Source organism: Zootoca vivipara, chromosome 2 (genome assembly GCF_965207765.1).
Source record: "Zootoca vivipara chromosome 2, rZooViv2.hap1.1, whole genome shotgun sequence".
Classification (NCBI taxonomy): Eukaryota; Metazoa; Chordata; class Lepidosauria; order Squamata; family Lacertidae; genus Zootoca; species Zootoca vivipara.
Window position 1 is genome coordinate 58,550,415 of NC_142584.1, and position 13,772 is coordinate 58,564,186.

Consider the following 13,772-nt stretch of genomic DNA (forward strand, 5'->3'; position numbering starts at 1 on the left):
GGAAATATATGAACGAATTCCTATGCCCCACAAATAACGCAAAGTTGCATTTTAAATGACAGGACACATTCTACTCACGTAAAAACATGCTGATTCCCGGACTGTCCGAGGGCCGGATTTAGAAGGTGATTGGGCCGCATCCGGCCCCCGGGCCTTAGGTTGCCTACCCCTGTTCTAATCTACCTTAAATGCTTCATGGAACCCTGTTACCTACTTCAGACTGAGGTGTGGTGCCAAGAGAAATCAAATGCTCATTAGTAGTGTAGTAGTAAGGTCTTTTTAATATTTCTCACATTTTAATTAGTCCATAAAATTTCACTTAACATACAAACTCCTTTCTTATGTAGTTTTTACATGTAGTTACTCTTAAAGCAGGTGGTGCTGTGGGTTAAACCACAGTGCCTAGGGCTTGCCAATCAGAAGGTTGACGGTTCAAATCCCCGCGATGGGGAGAGCTCCGTTGCTCGGTCCCAGCTCCTGCCAACTTAGCAGTTCGAAAGCACCTCAAAGTGCAAGTAGATAAATAGGTAGCGCTACAGTGGGAAGGTAAACGGCATTTCTGTGTACTGCTCTGGTTCGCCAGAAGCAGCTTTGTCATGCTGGCCACATGACCTGGAAGCTGTACACCGAATAGAGCGAGATGAGCGCCGCAACCCCAGAGGCTGTCACGACTGGACCTAATGGTCAGGGGTCCCTTAACCTTTACCCTTAAAGCTGAGTAGCCTGTGTGTTAGACATACCTGTTGGCACTGACAACATATAGTTTAACCTGATCGCTAAGCAGCATTAATTATCCCCTAAAGTCTGTAGCTTAGAAATAAATTTGTGAAGTATAGCCTTGATACATCATGTCTATGTTTTATTCCCAAAAAAGGGCCACTGGTGGAGTATCTGAGAACTGATGGTGTCTCTAAGAATTAACTGATAGTAAGAGAAACACTGACCTGTCTAAACATAACCTCTGTTTAAGAAGTAGCATGTTAGTTTTGTAAGAACATGTGCTGTTTCATAATTATTGGGCACATTGTGCTGTGCATTGAAAATCAGATTCCTGTAAGCTTCCCCTAAAATGTGAGGTTTTAAACAAGAACCATGTCAGAAGGATATGATCTCTGTACTAATCAATACAGTTGCATTCAAGTATTTGAGCTAAAGAACTGAAATAGATAGTGGAGTTCTGTGATTCTTTCACTGAGTATTTTCCCTGTTTGTTAGAGTAAGGGATGCAGGATCAATATAGTGTAAGGTCATGCAAGTGTTTATCTGTGACAAGGTGAAAATTGAGCTCTTCTTTGTTTATGCAGCATAGGAATTATTTGCTCCTTAGTAAATGGCTAAGTGCAAAGTTCTGTATAATTCATGGCATCAAACCAACAGTTGACAAGGCAGAAGATAAAAGATCCTAAGTTATGTGAATGTCTCTGAACCTCAAAAAAGGAGAGAGCCTAAGATTTGACTCGGCCGAACCAGAACAAATCATGACCACACAAAGCTAATACTGGTAACTGAAAGGCTTTGTATGCATCTTGGATTTGTCCAGGCTATACCATCATGAAGGGCTGGAAGGTAGTGTGCAGGATGGGAACCCTCTCCTATTTTACTGCAATCTCCTGCAGCAGACTGTGGAGATTAACAGTCTGTTGGTATTAGTGAGGGGGGATTTCCTTCTGTGCAAAGTGGTTTTCCTGCTATAGTGGTCAGCTCTTAAAGTTGTTGAAATCCCCCACCCCCTAATCTTTGACCTAAAATGTGCATAGTGGTCCTTGTAGGGTTCCAGCACTATAGAAGCTGTAAGTCTGAGCTTACATGTGCTCTGAGGGGACAAGAGCATGCAAAAGCAGCCATTATACTTGGCTGCATTTCCACAAGGTAGGAAAACAGCACAGCACTGTGGTGGCTGCCATTTGCAGGTAAATAGTGACGTGAGCAGTGAGAAAAGGGTTAATAGGGAAGTGTGTTGGGCTGTCAGCTGTTCACCCAACTTGCACAGTTTCTATATTCCCCAGATAAATAGCACATTATTTAGGTAATCTATATTGTATTGTCATAATATATGCAGAAAAACTGCAATGTCTTTATTATGACATGTTTGATATGCGAACATGGACTTTGAAAATTAAAGTTACATTCCTCATGTGAAGAGGCTGTTACAGGATACAGTCATAAAAGTGTGTTGTAAATTGACACTTCCAAATATATAAGAAACCAAAGCTAAAGAGGAAGTAAAATTAGGTCCAGGGGCTTGTGGTAGCGTAATTACAGTGAAAAACATCTAGATGTTTAGATTATTAAGCTAAATGATGCTTAGTTCTTGATTTTTTGTATAGAGTACATACAAATGTTCATGCATATTCCTCCTTGTCTAGATCTACTGTGTATACTAAATACTAGAAGTAATACACCCCCCACACCTGTTTGGGGCTTAAACTACTTTTAGATAAATTGTGCTTGGAAGATTGAACAGTATGTTGTAGTGCCCTACTGTGATAGAGAGACTGAACACAACCCGTATTGTGCATGCCTGTAATAAACGTGTGCACCATTGAATTAAAATCCGTATCTTACTCTGTGCAATGACACCTTTCACAGTATGGGGTGGGGGTTAATGTCTCTTTGCTTACTTGTAATTTGGATGAGTAACATAGTAGTTTACCCATGAGGCTCATGTTCGAAATGTTTACACTGTGCTGAGTAGTATTCATTGAACACTGCTTATAGCTTGCTATAGTTTTGTCTTTCAAAGTTAAGATTGTTTTGAGTTCATAGGAAATGCAGGTTTAGGATTCATTCCCTATGCATTTTGAGTGAATACTCATATTTAAAAAAGCAATGTCATACTCTGGGAATTTCCCTCAGATAACCTTCCCATAATGTCCTGCTTAGAAAAGAGTGCATTTCTGCTTATGCATTACAATTTTCAGACAAGGGAGGGAATATACAGTGCCAGCGTGAGTAGCTAGTTACATGCTTATTTTCCAGTATTATTACACAGAAGGTCACCCACTAAAAACAGTTAAGGAGGAAAAGGCCTTTGAGGTTATGGGCAATCCCAGGATGATGATAATAGCCTAAAAGGAAGGAAACACTGTTTTTGCAGATGCTAAGTTTGTTTCATGGGGACCCAGGTGGCGCTGTGGGTTAAACCACAGAGTCTAGGGCTTGCTGATCAGAAGGTCGGCAGTTCGAATCCCTGCAACGGGGTGAGCTCCCATTGCTCGGTCCCAGCTCCTGCCCACCTAGCAGTTTGAAAGCACATCAAAGTGCAGGTAGATAAATAGGGACTGCTCCAGTGGGAAGGTAAATTGCGTTTCCGTGCGCTGCTCTGGTTTGCCAGAAGCAGCTTTGTCATGCTGGCCACATGACCCGGAAGCTGTCTGCGGACAAACGCCGGCTCCCTAGGCCTATAGAGCGAGATGAGCGTCGCAACCCCAGAGTCAGACACGACTGGTCAGGGGCCCCTTTACCTTTACAGTACCTTTACCTAAGTTTGTTTCAGTATGACTAGAGCAGTATTCAGCTGTAAAGTGAAGATTCTTCTTTTGGAATATTGTTCAGTTTCTTCATTTTTAAGAAGGATGGGTTTCAATTAATGATTTCAAAGGAGAGCAGTCTGAAAGATTTGAACAGAATATTTTATGTTTGGATGAATAAGAAGGTATGGGAATATGCTGCAGATGTGATAGCAGTGATATGTCATGACTGATACATAAAAATCCAGACTTTGTCCTGTTACCTCTCTTACTGTGCACACAGTGGTTACTGGTATGTGTTTTGTCTTAGCTTCAGCTTCAAATTTATGCTTGTGACTGTAAATTACGGTAGTCTTCCACCCCAAAATCCCTGTCCCCTTCCTTTTCAGTGTCCTAGCAAGTTGTCAAGCTGAAAATGACAGAAAAGGAGCTTTACATTTCTTACTGAAGTCACCCACTCTTTCTTACTTATTTTACCATTGTTTCAGATCTGTCTTCTCCCTTTCCTATCCCACTTGCCTGCATCCCGCTCATTAATCCTGTTGCCTTTTTCACATTTCTAAGAACCACATTATTTGTGCTGTATCCACTGCTAAGACCTACCGTGTTTCCCACATTTTAAGACACCGTCTTATATTTATTTTACTCAAGAAAATAAGCCTATGGCTTATTTTGGGGGGGTGTCTTGGTTTTTTAATTAAGCAATCTATTTTTTATTAAGCAATCTTGGTTTTTTTTTTTTAAAAAGCAATCCTTCCACGCGGAAGGAGAGTACCGAGCCAGCAGGAGCAACGCTGGCCGCTGCAATAGGAGGCAGGCGCCTGGAACCAGCGGTTGCTGCAGCCCCAACAAAGCGCGCAGCAGCGCCACTCGGTTCAAGGCAGCGGGACCCAGCAGTGTCATCCTCGTCCTCCCACTGCTGTTGCTGCTGCTGTTGCTGTCGGGCGAGGAGGAGGCGAGGCTGCTGCTAGCCCCTGGGGGCCGCAGAGGCGGCTGGGCAGTGACAGCTGGAGCCCAGCCGGGCAGCAGCAGCAGGAGGAGGACGGAGGCAGGCTTCCAAAAGCGGCGGCGAGGCTGGCTGGCTGGCGGAGGAGGTGGTGGAGGTGGAAAAAGGGAGGCGGGTGGAGAGGGCACATAGCTCACTTGCTTGGCTAGGCGGCCTTCCCCGCTGCCGCACCACCAGCCACCGCTGCAGCCCTCGTGGGAGCCGCCTGGCCGGCTGCTGGCTGGAGGGGTGCATACCCAAGCGGGAGCCGCCACTGCCGCTGCCGGAGGAGGAGGAGCCTCCCGCTGCCGTTGCTACGCCGGAGGAGGAGGAGGAGGGAGGCGCATCGCGGCCAGGCGCACACAAGGAAGGCCGACCAAAGGGAGCCCGCAGCCGCTCAGCAGCACCTCGGCTCCGCTGGGCTTAGCTTCTCTGCCTTGCAGCCGGCTGTGGCTGCCGCCACTGCCGCTGCCTATTGTCACGGGAGAGGCAGGGAGCGAGCAAAATAGGGTGCATGCTGGCCCAGAAGGAGGAGAAAAGGTACAGACGGGGAGAGATGGGCGCCCCAAAGCGCCCTGACCGTTGGATGTATTCGCTGCCTCCCAGGGTCGAAAAGGAAAGCACCAGTAGCCCCAATAGGAAAGACAGGCCTGCTCCAGAGGGGCAGGAAGAGGCTTCCCCCCCCCACCCCTCTCCCTGTGCGCTCAGCAGGCGGTGGAGAAATCAGCTGAGAGGCGCGTTTTTCCCCCACGCCTGTCGCTGGTTCGCTGGCTCCCTGAGCACACAGGAGGGGCTGAGGAGGTGACAGGAACAATGGTGGCTTTCGGGGTACGTCTTACTTATCTTGCTTCTAGAAAAACCCTCCCATGGCTTACTTTATGACTACGTATTAAAAAAGGGGAAACACGGTATGCCCGTGCTGTGGTAATCTTTTATCACTAATGCATCCTTCTCCTTGGAGATGCAATGTCAGTGTGTGTTAAGCAGTTGGATTGTAGGGTTCATTACATTTAACTCTACTTTGTATCTGATGAAATAACTGAAAATGAGACAAAAAATGAAGAACTTTGCACCAGCCATAGTGTGTTTTGCTTCTTTTGACACTAGCTCAGCATAGAGCTTCATCTCTCACAGTTTGAAAATGTGGGAGGCAGTGACCTTGACTTTCAGGTATTTGAGTGTCTCCTTGCATCTCTTTAAAAATCAACAACACCAAGCCTAACTTGCTTCACCAAAATGTTAAAGTACTGTCAAGTTCCTTAGGGGGTGTCAATAGCAGGTGTTACAGATTTTCTGTCTTGATAAATTAAAACAATGCAAATAAGCTTTTAAGTCTTCCAGTTTTTAGCTTATTTGCTACAATTCCTTTTACCAAAAATAGGACCGTTAGCCTAACTGGATTTCCTCTTCTTTTTCTTAATCTGTTTTGCAGCTCTCCTAGTGGTCAGCCATATGTGGCTTCCAATGTGGATTTGACTGGGAGTACTGCAAATCTGATGGCAGGGAGTACAAAATCCAGAGCAGCGTGAAATTTCCTTATTTTCCTGCCACATTCATACCGGTAAATATTGTGTAAATTTAGCAGCCTTAAATAGTCAACTGATAGGGAATTAGACTTCAAGGGAGAAACTCTTGCTTGTTTGATGTACTTAGTAAGTGTACAATAGCTATTGAGATGCTAGGTTTTTTTGCAAATTAACAAGAATGATGAATATGCATATACTGTATCCAGATGCTCTTCTTTCTTATTCAGTTCCAGTATAAGTTAAAATATGGCAATTATGCAAAACATACTTAATAGCATTAATTCTGGACTAAGTATTTGAATTGATAGGTTTTCCAGTATTGGTGTCATGTGAGATTTTGTTTTTGCAGGGAGCTTTTGACTCTTATAGTTCATAGAAACAGACAGATAAGAGGGGTACATGGGTACATTGTAGGAGCACCTGGGAATCACATCCATGAAAACCTAATGGATATTAAGCATTAGGGATGTCTGTCCCAACCAGTTGACACCTATTTTTCAAACCTGGTGATAGTTGGAGGTTTGCTGAGCTGTTTTGAATGAACTTGCCTTTGCAAGGCTGGTTTTATCAATATGCTTGTTTTGGTTAGATTAGATGGTAGTCTGTGGCTACAGTGTGGAATTTTGAACTCTGTAATCTAAAATGTGACTTCTGCTGATTCAATATTTTTATCCAAAAGATCGTTTTAAAAATACTGTGAGTTCTTTACAAGCATATTTATTCCTAGAGTTGAAAGGATTTTGCTTCAGAAACATGGTCTGGCAGGGTTGAATTCTAGACTCTTGGTTCACACAAACAGTGATTTATTGGAGGGGGGAACAGGGCATCAGAACAGGGGCGGGGGGGGGGGGGAGATGGGGTTAGAGAAGGAGTGATGGCATCATCATCTGGAGTGCCAGGGTGACAGACAGTTCCTTTTTGCTCTGGCAAATGAATGAGGTGGTAACGAGGCTTTAAAAAAATTTTTTTTTGATTGGGATTTCTACTTCATCTTAGTAATTTAAACAGTAGCACTTATTTGAAATACTGTTTGCATTTATAACTAAACCCTAATGGGTGCATTCATATTACTAAAGACCTTTTCTTAAAGTTCGCTTTGTTTAGGAAGTTTTAAACCTATGCAGTCAAAAGTAAGCACCAATAAGTTCAGTGAAGCTTACTTCCAGGAAACCATGCATAGGGCTGCAGTCAGCTAGCTACAAAAAAGTTTAGTCCTTATGGTGCGACAGGACTCCTTGAAAGATCAGACTTTCTTTTTTTTAGCAGTAAAATTTATTTACACAGTCAGAACTTGCATTTTCTGTTTTTTTTTTCCTTTCATGAAAAAAAACTATGAGGGGCGGAGTATGATAGCAGCAAAAACTTCTAAAACAACCTGTCAGGTCCAGAACAGACAAATAGCAATTGTTTTTTGTAATGCAGAGATTAAAACTATTGCTATGCAAATGCAGACAGGTAAATAAGGCAGGTAAATAAACACATTTTTATTGTGTTTGAGAGATCTCTGAAGATTAAAAATTCTCTTCATTAAGAACCTAAAGTTTTAAAGATCAGCAGATTGCAGAAGTTGTTTACTAGAGGCTTGCTTTGAGTATGCAGCTATAACAGGAATTGGCCATCCATGACATATAGTCATGATAAAGTGAAGCTTACTGCACGCTTTGTAAGAAAGGGGGCCCGGTGATGATGTAAAGTTTACTGGTTGCCAACTTTCTCTGAACGTTCCTTACATTTTGTAAATGATTGTCTATAGCCACCCAATAGGTTAAGAAATGAAATAAATGGAGAAAAGGGATTGCTTTTAGCCAGGAAATGAGCTTTCTTGGCTACCTATCTAATTAATAGATAAATTCTGGCTACCTGCCCAATTAATAGACCAGTCCTCTATAGGGCCTGTAAATTTCCAATCTACAAAAATGACAAGTATTGCATTTTTTATAAACACAACTTGTTTATATGCTATGTCCCTATTGTCTTAATCATGCTTTTAAGGAGAATTGGTTGAAGTACTTTAGTCCTTTTAAATCATACTTGCAGTATGCATACAGACTTATAATGTTTGGTGTACAAAGAACAAGGGAATTTTTTCTCTGTTGCCTTGCCTGCTCCCACAGGATAGCAAGCATCTAGTTCAACACACTTTCCTGTCACAGAACATTGGTTTATAGGCTGTGTAAAATGGCTGTCACTACTTCTGTTTTAGTAGCTAGTGGGGACTTTAAAAGCCAAAAGTCTGAAATGCACTCCTTTCTCTTTGGTTTTCCCTAGCTCCTGGGGCTGAAGAAATGGAAAAAAGAGCTTCATTGTACATTCATAGATTTTCAGTATTATTCAGCTCCCAAGGGAGGGGCATACAACAGTTATGTCACTTGCCCTACTAATATAATTTTGCTTGTATTAGGCAAAACCTGCATCTGAACTGGGTGATGCTGTTCCAACCCCTATTGGAATGGGACAGAGTGAGAGAACTGTGGGAACTACCAAAAGAGGTGCCTAAACTTGAAATAAGGCACAAAGAAATTTTCTTACATTGCACTGACTATTACATTGCTTAATCTTTAACTCTTAGTAGTGTATTCTAGCAGTAAACATGTAAATTGAACAGTAAAATCTTTAAAAAATGGTTGTGTGTTAAGATTTTGCTATGTACCAAATTGGTTCCAGTCTTAGCACAAGTGCACATGCTTACAACTCAATGAAGCAATGGATTACAGCCTGTCGGACTCCATTCCAGTTAAATCAATCAGAATGGTCTATATTCTCTTTTCATCTCCTTTTTAAACTGCTTGCATCAGTAAGTTTTGTTAAAAAACAATTCTTGCTTCACTTTTAGGGAGCTTTCTAGTAATGCCAGTGTTGTGTGGTATTTTGGCACTGTATTTATAAAATTAATCTTAAAATATGTGACCCTCACCCAGATAACGTGTATCCATGCATGGATTTCTGATTGATTTAACTGGAATGGTGTCTGCACAAATTGCACAAAAGCCTGCTTCTTTGTAGGAAAATTGGCCAAATGCAGCACAGTGTAAGATGCCTGCAGAGATGGTTATATCTCTTTCAGTTTGTGCACACTCATGCAAATGCTGTGTCTGTCATCAAGCCCCAATGGTTGTATGGCTAGAGCTACTGATAATGCAGTGGCTCACAAGTGATAGCAGGAACAGGTTTGTTTTCTTCTGTATCTCTGAAACTTTCCAGTGTGGTCCAAGGCATCTGGAGGGCATCAGATTGGCAAAGGTTTTACTTTGGAATGCAAATTGCATGCATATTCCTAGCTACTATGATGAGAGGGAAGTTTTTCAGTCTAGGCCCAATTGAAATGTATGAAAGGGCAATAGTGTTTTAAGAGGTCCACATTCCATCTCCTGTATCTTGCCTTCTCTGGCCCTGGGCTGGCCTTCATTATGAAGTGAATTCCATGTCCCGAATCTTACCCGTTGAATGCCAAAATACTACAGTTTGGACTGTGTGGTACTAACACACAGGTTTCTAATCAGTGTACCTTAATTTTGATATTTCCGTGAGTAGAGGGAGAAAAGAGTATGAATGCCAGTGAAAAGTTCCCCAAGCAAGGAAATTGAGCTGGGCAGTTTTTACATGTAGAACTCTTAACACTGTGATGCAGAGTGAGTTAATGGAATGAATATAAATCTATATACGCAATATCATAAATAAATGGTAGCCAGCTAAATTGTTATTTTAGAGGCTATTGAGTTTTTAAAATATTGCAGTGCTTGAGAGGAGTGCTTCTGTTGTGAAACAGAAACCTTGTCACACTGCTTAGGACACCATTTTTATTAACACCCCTTAAGCTATGGAGTGCATCTCAGGATCCAGACTGGCTGTCAGCCTTAAACCTGAATGCTATAATGGTATACAGTGGTACCTCCGGTTGCAGACGGAATCTGTTCCGGAGGTCCGATCAGATCCCAAGGTTTCCGCAACCTGAGGACCGCTTCTGTGCATGCACGCACAGTGAAACCCGGTAAAATACTTCTGCATCCCAAAGTTTACATAACCAGAGGGTTACATAAACAGAGGTTCGACTGTATAGTGTGTGTGAGGAGGATGGAGTCTCCATTTTGCTTCCAAACTGAAGATAATCATGCAGATTTCATTGGAGGCAATGAATGTTGATGTTTACACTGTACTTTTTAAAATATTTTTATATTTGTTATAAAACTTTCCTCTAATAGATCTCAATTCCTACTTTGTATTACAATTGTTCATGCTTCATAGGGGCCATTGAGACTTGTTCTTTTGTACTCAAGGCCAGGAATGTTTGTGTGTGTGACCTGAGGAAAGGGTATGGCAGACATTTCCCCTTCTTAAGTCAAGCTGGGAGTGCTTTGCTGAGATTGACCATATGTGCTATTCCTCTGCACAAAGGAGTTTACACCTCAAATTAACTCCCATCTTCCACTTGCAGAACAACAGAAATAATCAAGCATTAGGGAATCCTGTTTATCAGAAAACGTAGTGCACATGGGGTTAGCTGATAAAATGGCAAGCAGTGGCAATAACATGGATCAGAATGGGTGGATCAGAATAATCCAAACTCTGTTTTTTTCTTTTTAATGATTCAGGAAAGTACTTCCAATTAGCATGTATTAAATGTCACTGGCAGATTAGACATTGTGCGGAACGTAGCAACGTAGAGTTCATATTCAGGGAATGCTCAAACCATGGTTTGGAGGATTGGGAATAAGTAGCAGTGAAACTTGGGCACATGCAGCAGTGGGGAATCTTTTCAGCCTGAGTGCCTCATTCCTTCATGCTTAGCCTTATGCTAGTAGTGCTTGGGGACAGGGGCAAAATGGATGTGACAAAACTGGGTAGCGCAACAGGTGTAACTCTAGTCTTGGAACAGTAGTCCAGCCATGCAAAGTTCAGGCATTGCTACACACAAGCACATCTCCATCTGCCATCTTCCATACAGGCATGGAAGAGGCATTATCATAGTTTAAAGGGACATTCAGGCAGAAGCAAGCCAGGACGGCACGGAGCAGGCACCAGGGAAAGAGTCTTGAGGGCCAGATAGTGAGGTTGGTGTGTGTGGAACATTTTACCCAGAACCTCAGGTCCATCCTCCCTCCCCTGCTCTCTAGTGCTCATACCTAAAACAAAGTGTGGAAATGCCAGACAATTAATCAGAATGTAGCCATTCTGTATGTGTTCTTGATTGATATGGGTCTGGAGGTTTTGGAGTTATTCATACCAAGCCAATTTCATTTTTTAAATGCACACTTAAAGTGACTTGAGTTTTTACAAGCCATCAAATGTGTGGATGATATGACATTAGCATAGGAGTGAGGTTGCCGCTTTTTCTTGTTAGGAAGTACAGTGGTACCTCGGTTTACGAACTTAATCCGTTCCGGAAATCTGTTCTTAAACCAAATCAGTTCTTAAACTGATTTCCCTAATGAGGCCTCCCCCCCGCCGGTGCCCTTCCACCATTCAGCTTCCGTTCTTAGACCGAGGTTCGCAACTTGGACACTACTTCTGGTTTTGCGGAGTTTGTAAACCGAATAGTTCATAAACAGGGCTGTTCTTAAACTGAGGTACCACTGTAATAGTAATTATTGCCTTCATCAATAATTGGCATTATTCTAGTATTCTAGTCTATACGGAGGTGCTTCTTTAAGAATTTTGTTTTGGCGATGTTTCCTGGAACCACGTGTTTTTCTGTTATTTCTGACAGGAATGCCCAAAGAGAAGTACGAGCCACCTGACCCACGGAGGATGTACACAATTATGTCCTCAGAGGAAGCAGCCAATGGAAAAAAGTCACACTGGGCGGAGTTGGAAATAAGTGGTAAGTGGAGAGATATTGGATGCACGAGAGTAGCATGGCAAATAGTCTTTTTTTATATAAAAAAAGTATTTTACTTAGTTTTATTAAATGTTCCAGCACAGCAATGTGGTTTAAAATTTAAAGCATGTTAATTTTTAAACTTTCGGTATCTTAATTAAATTTGTCACCCTTTGTCAAACACAGTGTGAAAGCCTAGCTTTTAAAAACATCCAAAACTGCAGTCCAGTAGACACTTACCTAGAAGTAAGTTTTATTGAACTTGATGACACTTACTTCTGAATAGACATGCAGAGGATTGCATTGTAAATTGCTGAAATACTTGTGGAAATGAATGCTGTAAGTTAAATAGATGAAGAATTCTTTCTCTCTTCTGTTTTGAGTTTTCTTCCAATCTGGATCCTGCTCACAATGTCTTCTGAATCTTTCCAGTCTACATGCTTGCTGACAAGCAAAAAAATAAATCTCAAACCTTGATGACTGAGAACTTCACTTTGCAGAAACCACATTCTCTTGAGCAACCTTCATTTTAATGGTTGTGGATATGGTAATGCTTCGTATCAGTTTACCCAATACTAGGCTGAATAGTCTGTTATTTCCTGATTCCCTTTTTCAAATTGTGGTATGTTTTTTGTCTTCCCAATTCCAGCCTCTCATAAGGTCAGAATTTTGCATACTTAAGTTCTTTAAGAGCTTTCAGGTATATGCCATCCAGACCAAGGTTTTAACTGGTAAATCTCTTATTCTCTTTTTATTTTACTTGTAGATTTAAAAAAACCTTCACACACTCTTTACAGGCAACTTACCATTAATATATATGTTGAATTTGATAGCACTGTGTTCAGTGTTTTCCAATTGATTCAACAAAACTCCCATCTCTCAGCCAATTGTGGATACTGTACCTCTTTCCATTCAAGTCCAAGGTCTCTTCCCTCCTAGTCAATTCAAAGGACAGCCATCTATTACATCTAGACATGTTATGTGTTGCAATTTTGAATGTAGTCCACGTTAGGGTAATTGTAGCCATTGGTTATTACACTTTCTCCTTTATCTGATTTCATTCTCCATCACTTTTGGTCAGGGGAGGGACATGCTCCCTGCATCAGGGCTGCAATCAAATTCATATTTACATAATGTGACATGATCTATTCTGCTTTTTGACATTCTAATTAACACTACCCCAACATGGCCTTCCCTGTTCTTTCTGTATATAAAAGGATACCTATATCCCAATGATTCTCATCTTCCTACTAGGTTCTCTTAATGTTGCAACAGCTACATTCTGTTTTAGTACTATACACCCAGGTTTTTCTCCCCCGCCTTAGCTTAAAAGCCTCTAGCATTAGAATATAAAAGGCTATATATAGATACATTTTCAAATCTCCTTTTTGTATGCAGTTTTTCCTACAATTCCTTTTTGTCTCTAAAAATCACTGTTATTTTTGTCCTGATATTTTCTAAGCTCTCCATATCCCCTAGTTTAGCCACCTGAGAGTTCCTAAAAGGTGAATCATCCTGAGCCAGATGTTCACCAGCTCCTGTTGTCTTCCCCTCAGAAATCAGCTTAAAAACTGCTTTGCAACCTTTTTGATGTTGAGAATCAGCCATTTACCCCTGATCTTTAGTTTCTGATTAGAAACGTAATAAATGATGCATGCTGATGTACTATGCTATGGCCATTAGCCTATTAGTTGAGTATTCTGTAGGTACTCGTGTAAAGATCTATAAATCTCAAAGGCAGCAAGTTGTCCATGCATGCAGGTATTTTATTCTGGTATCAATTAGTTGAGTGATATTTATGGAACTCAGTACAGAGGTTGTTCTACCAAAATGTGATGCCTGATCCTTTAAAAAAAAGATTCTGGAACCTTGGAATTTTCTTTAAAAAATCTGATTCAGTTGGGAGATTTCTTAGCATTTCAAAATAAATATCTTTCTATTTTGCTGATGAATTAGTAGCTACTGTCTAGATCAGG

General features: G+C 41.5%; 1 protein-coding gene across 9 annotated transcripts in view; it reads left to right on the plus strand.

The window, feature by feature from the left end:
• The window catches only part of CNOT6 (CCR4-NOT transcription complex subunit 6), a 36,553-nt gene that overhangs the window by 5,360 nt on the left and 17,421 nt on the right, over nt 1-13,772 (plus strand). For 5 of the 9 annotated variants that reach the window (XM_088661983.1, XM_035105608.3, XM_088661984.1 and 2 more), the window contains exon 2: nt 11,686-11,799. In XM_088661983.1, the coding sequence (XP_088518109.1) occupies nt 11,688-11,799 (112 nt within the window). In that variant the 5' untranslated portion in view covers nt 11,686-11,687. Of the gene's footprint in view, nt 1-5,887; nt 6,017-11,685; nt 11,800-13,772 lie in introns of all 9 variants that reach the window. The other 4 variants (XM_088661980.1, XM_035105606.3, XM_035105610.3 and 1 more) reach the window with 1 other exon arrangement.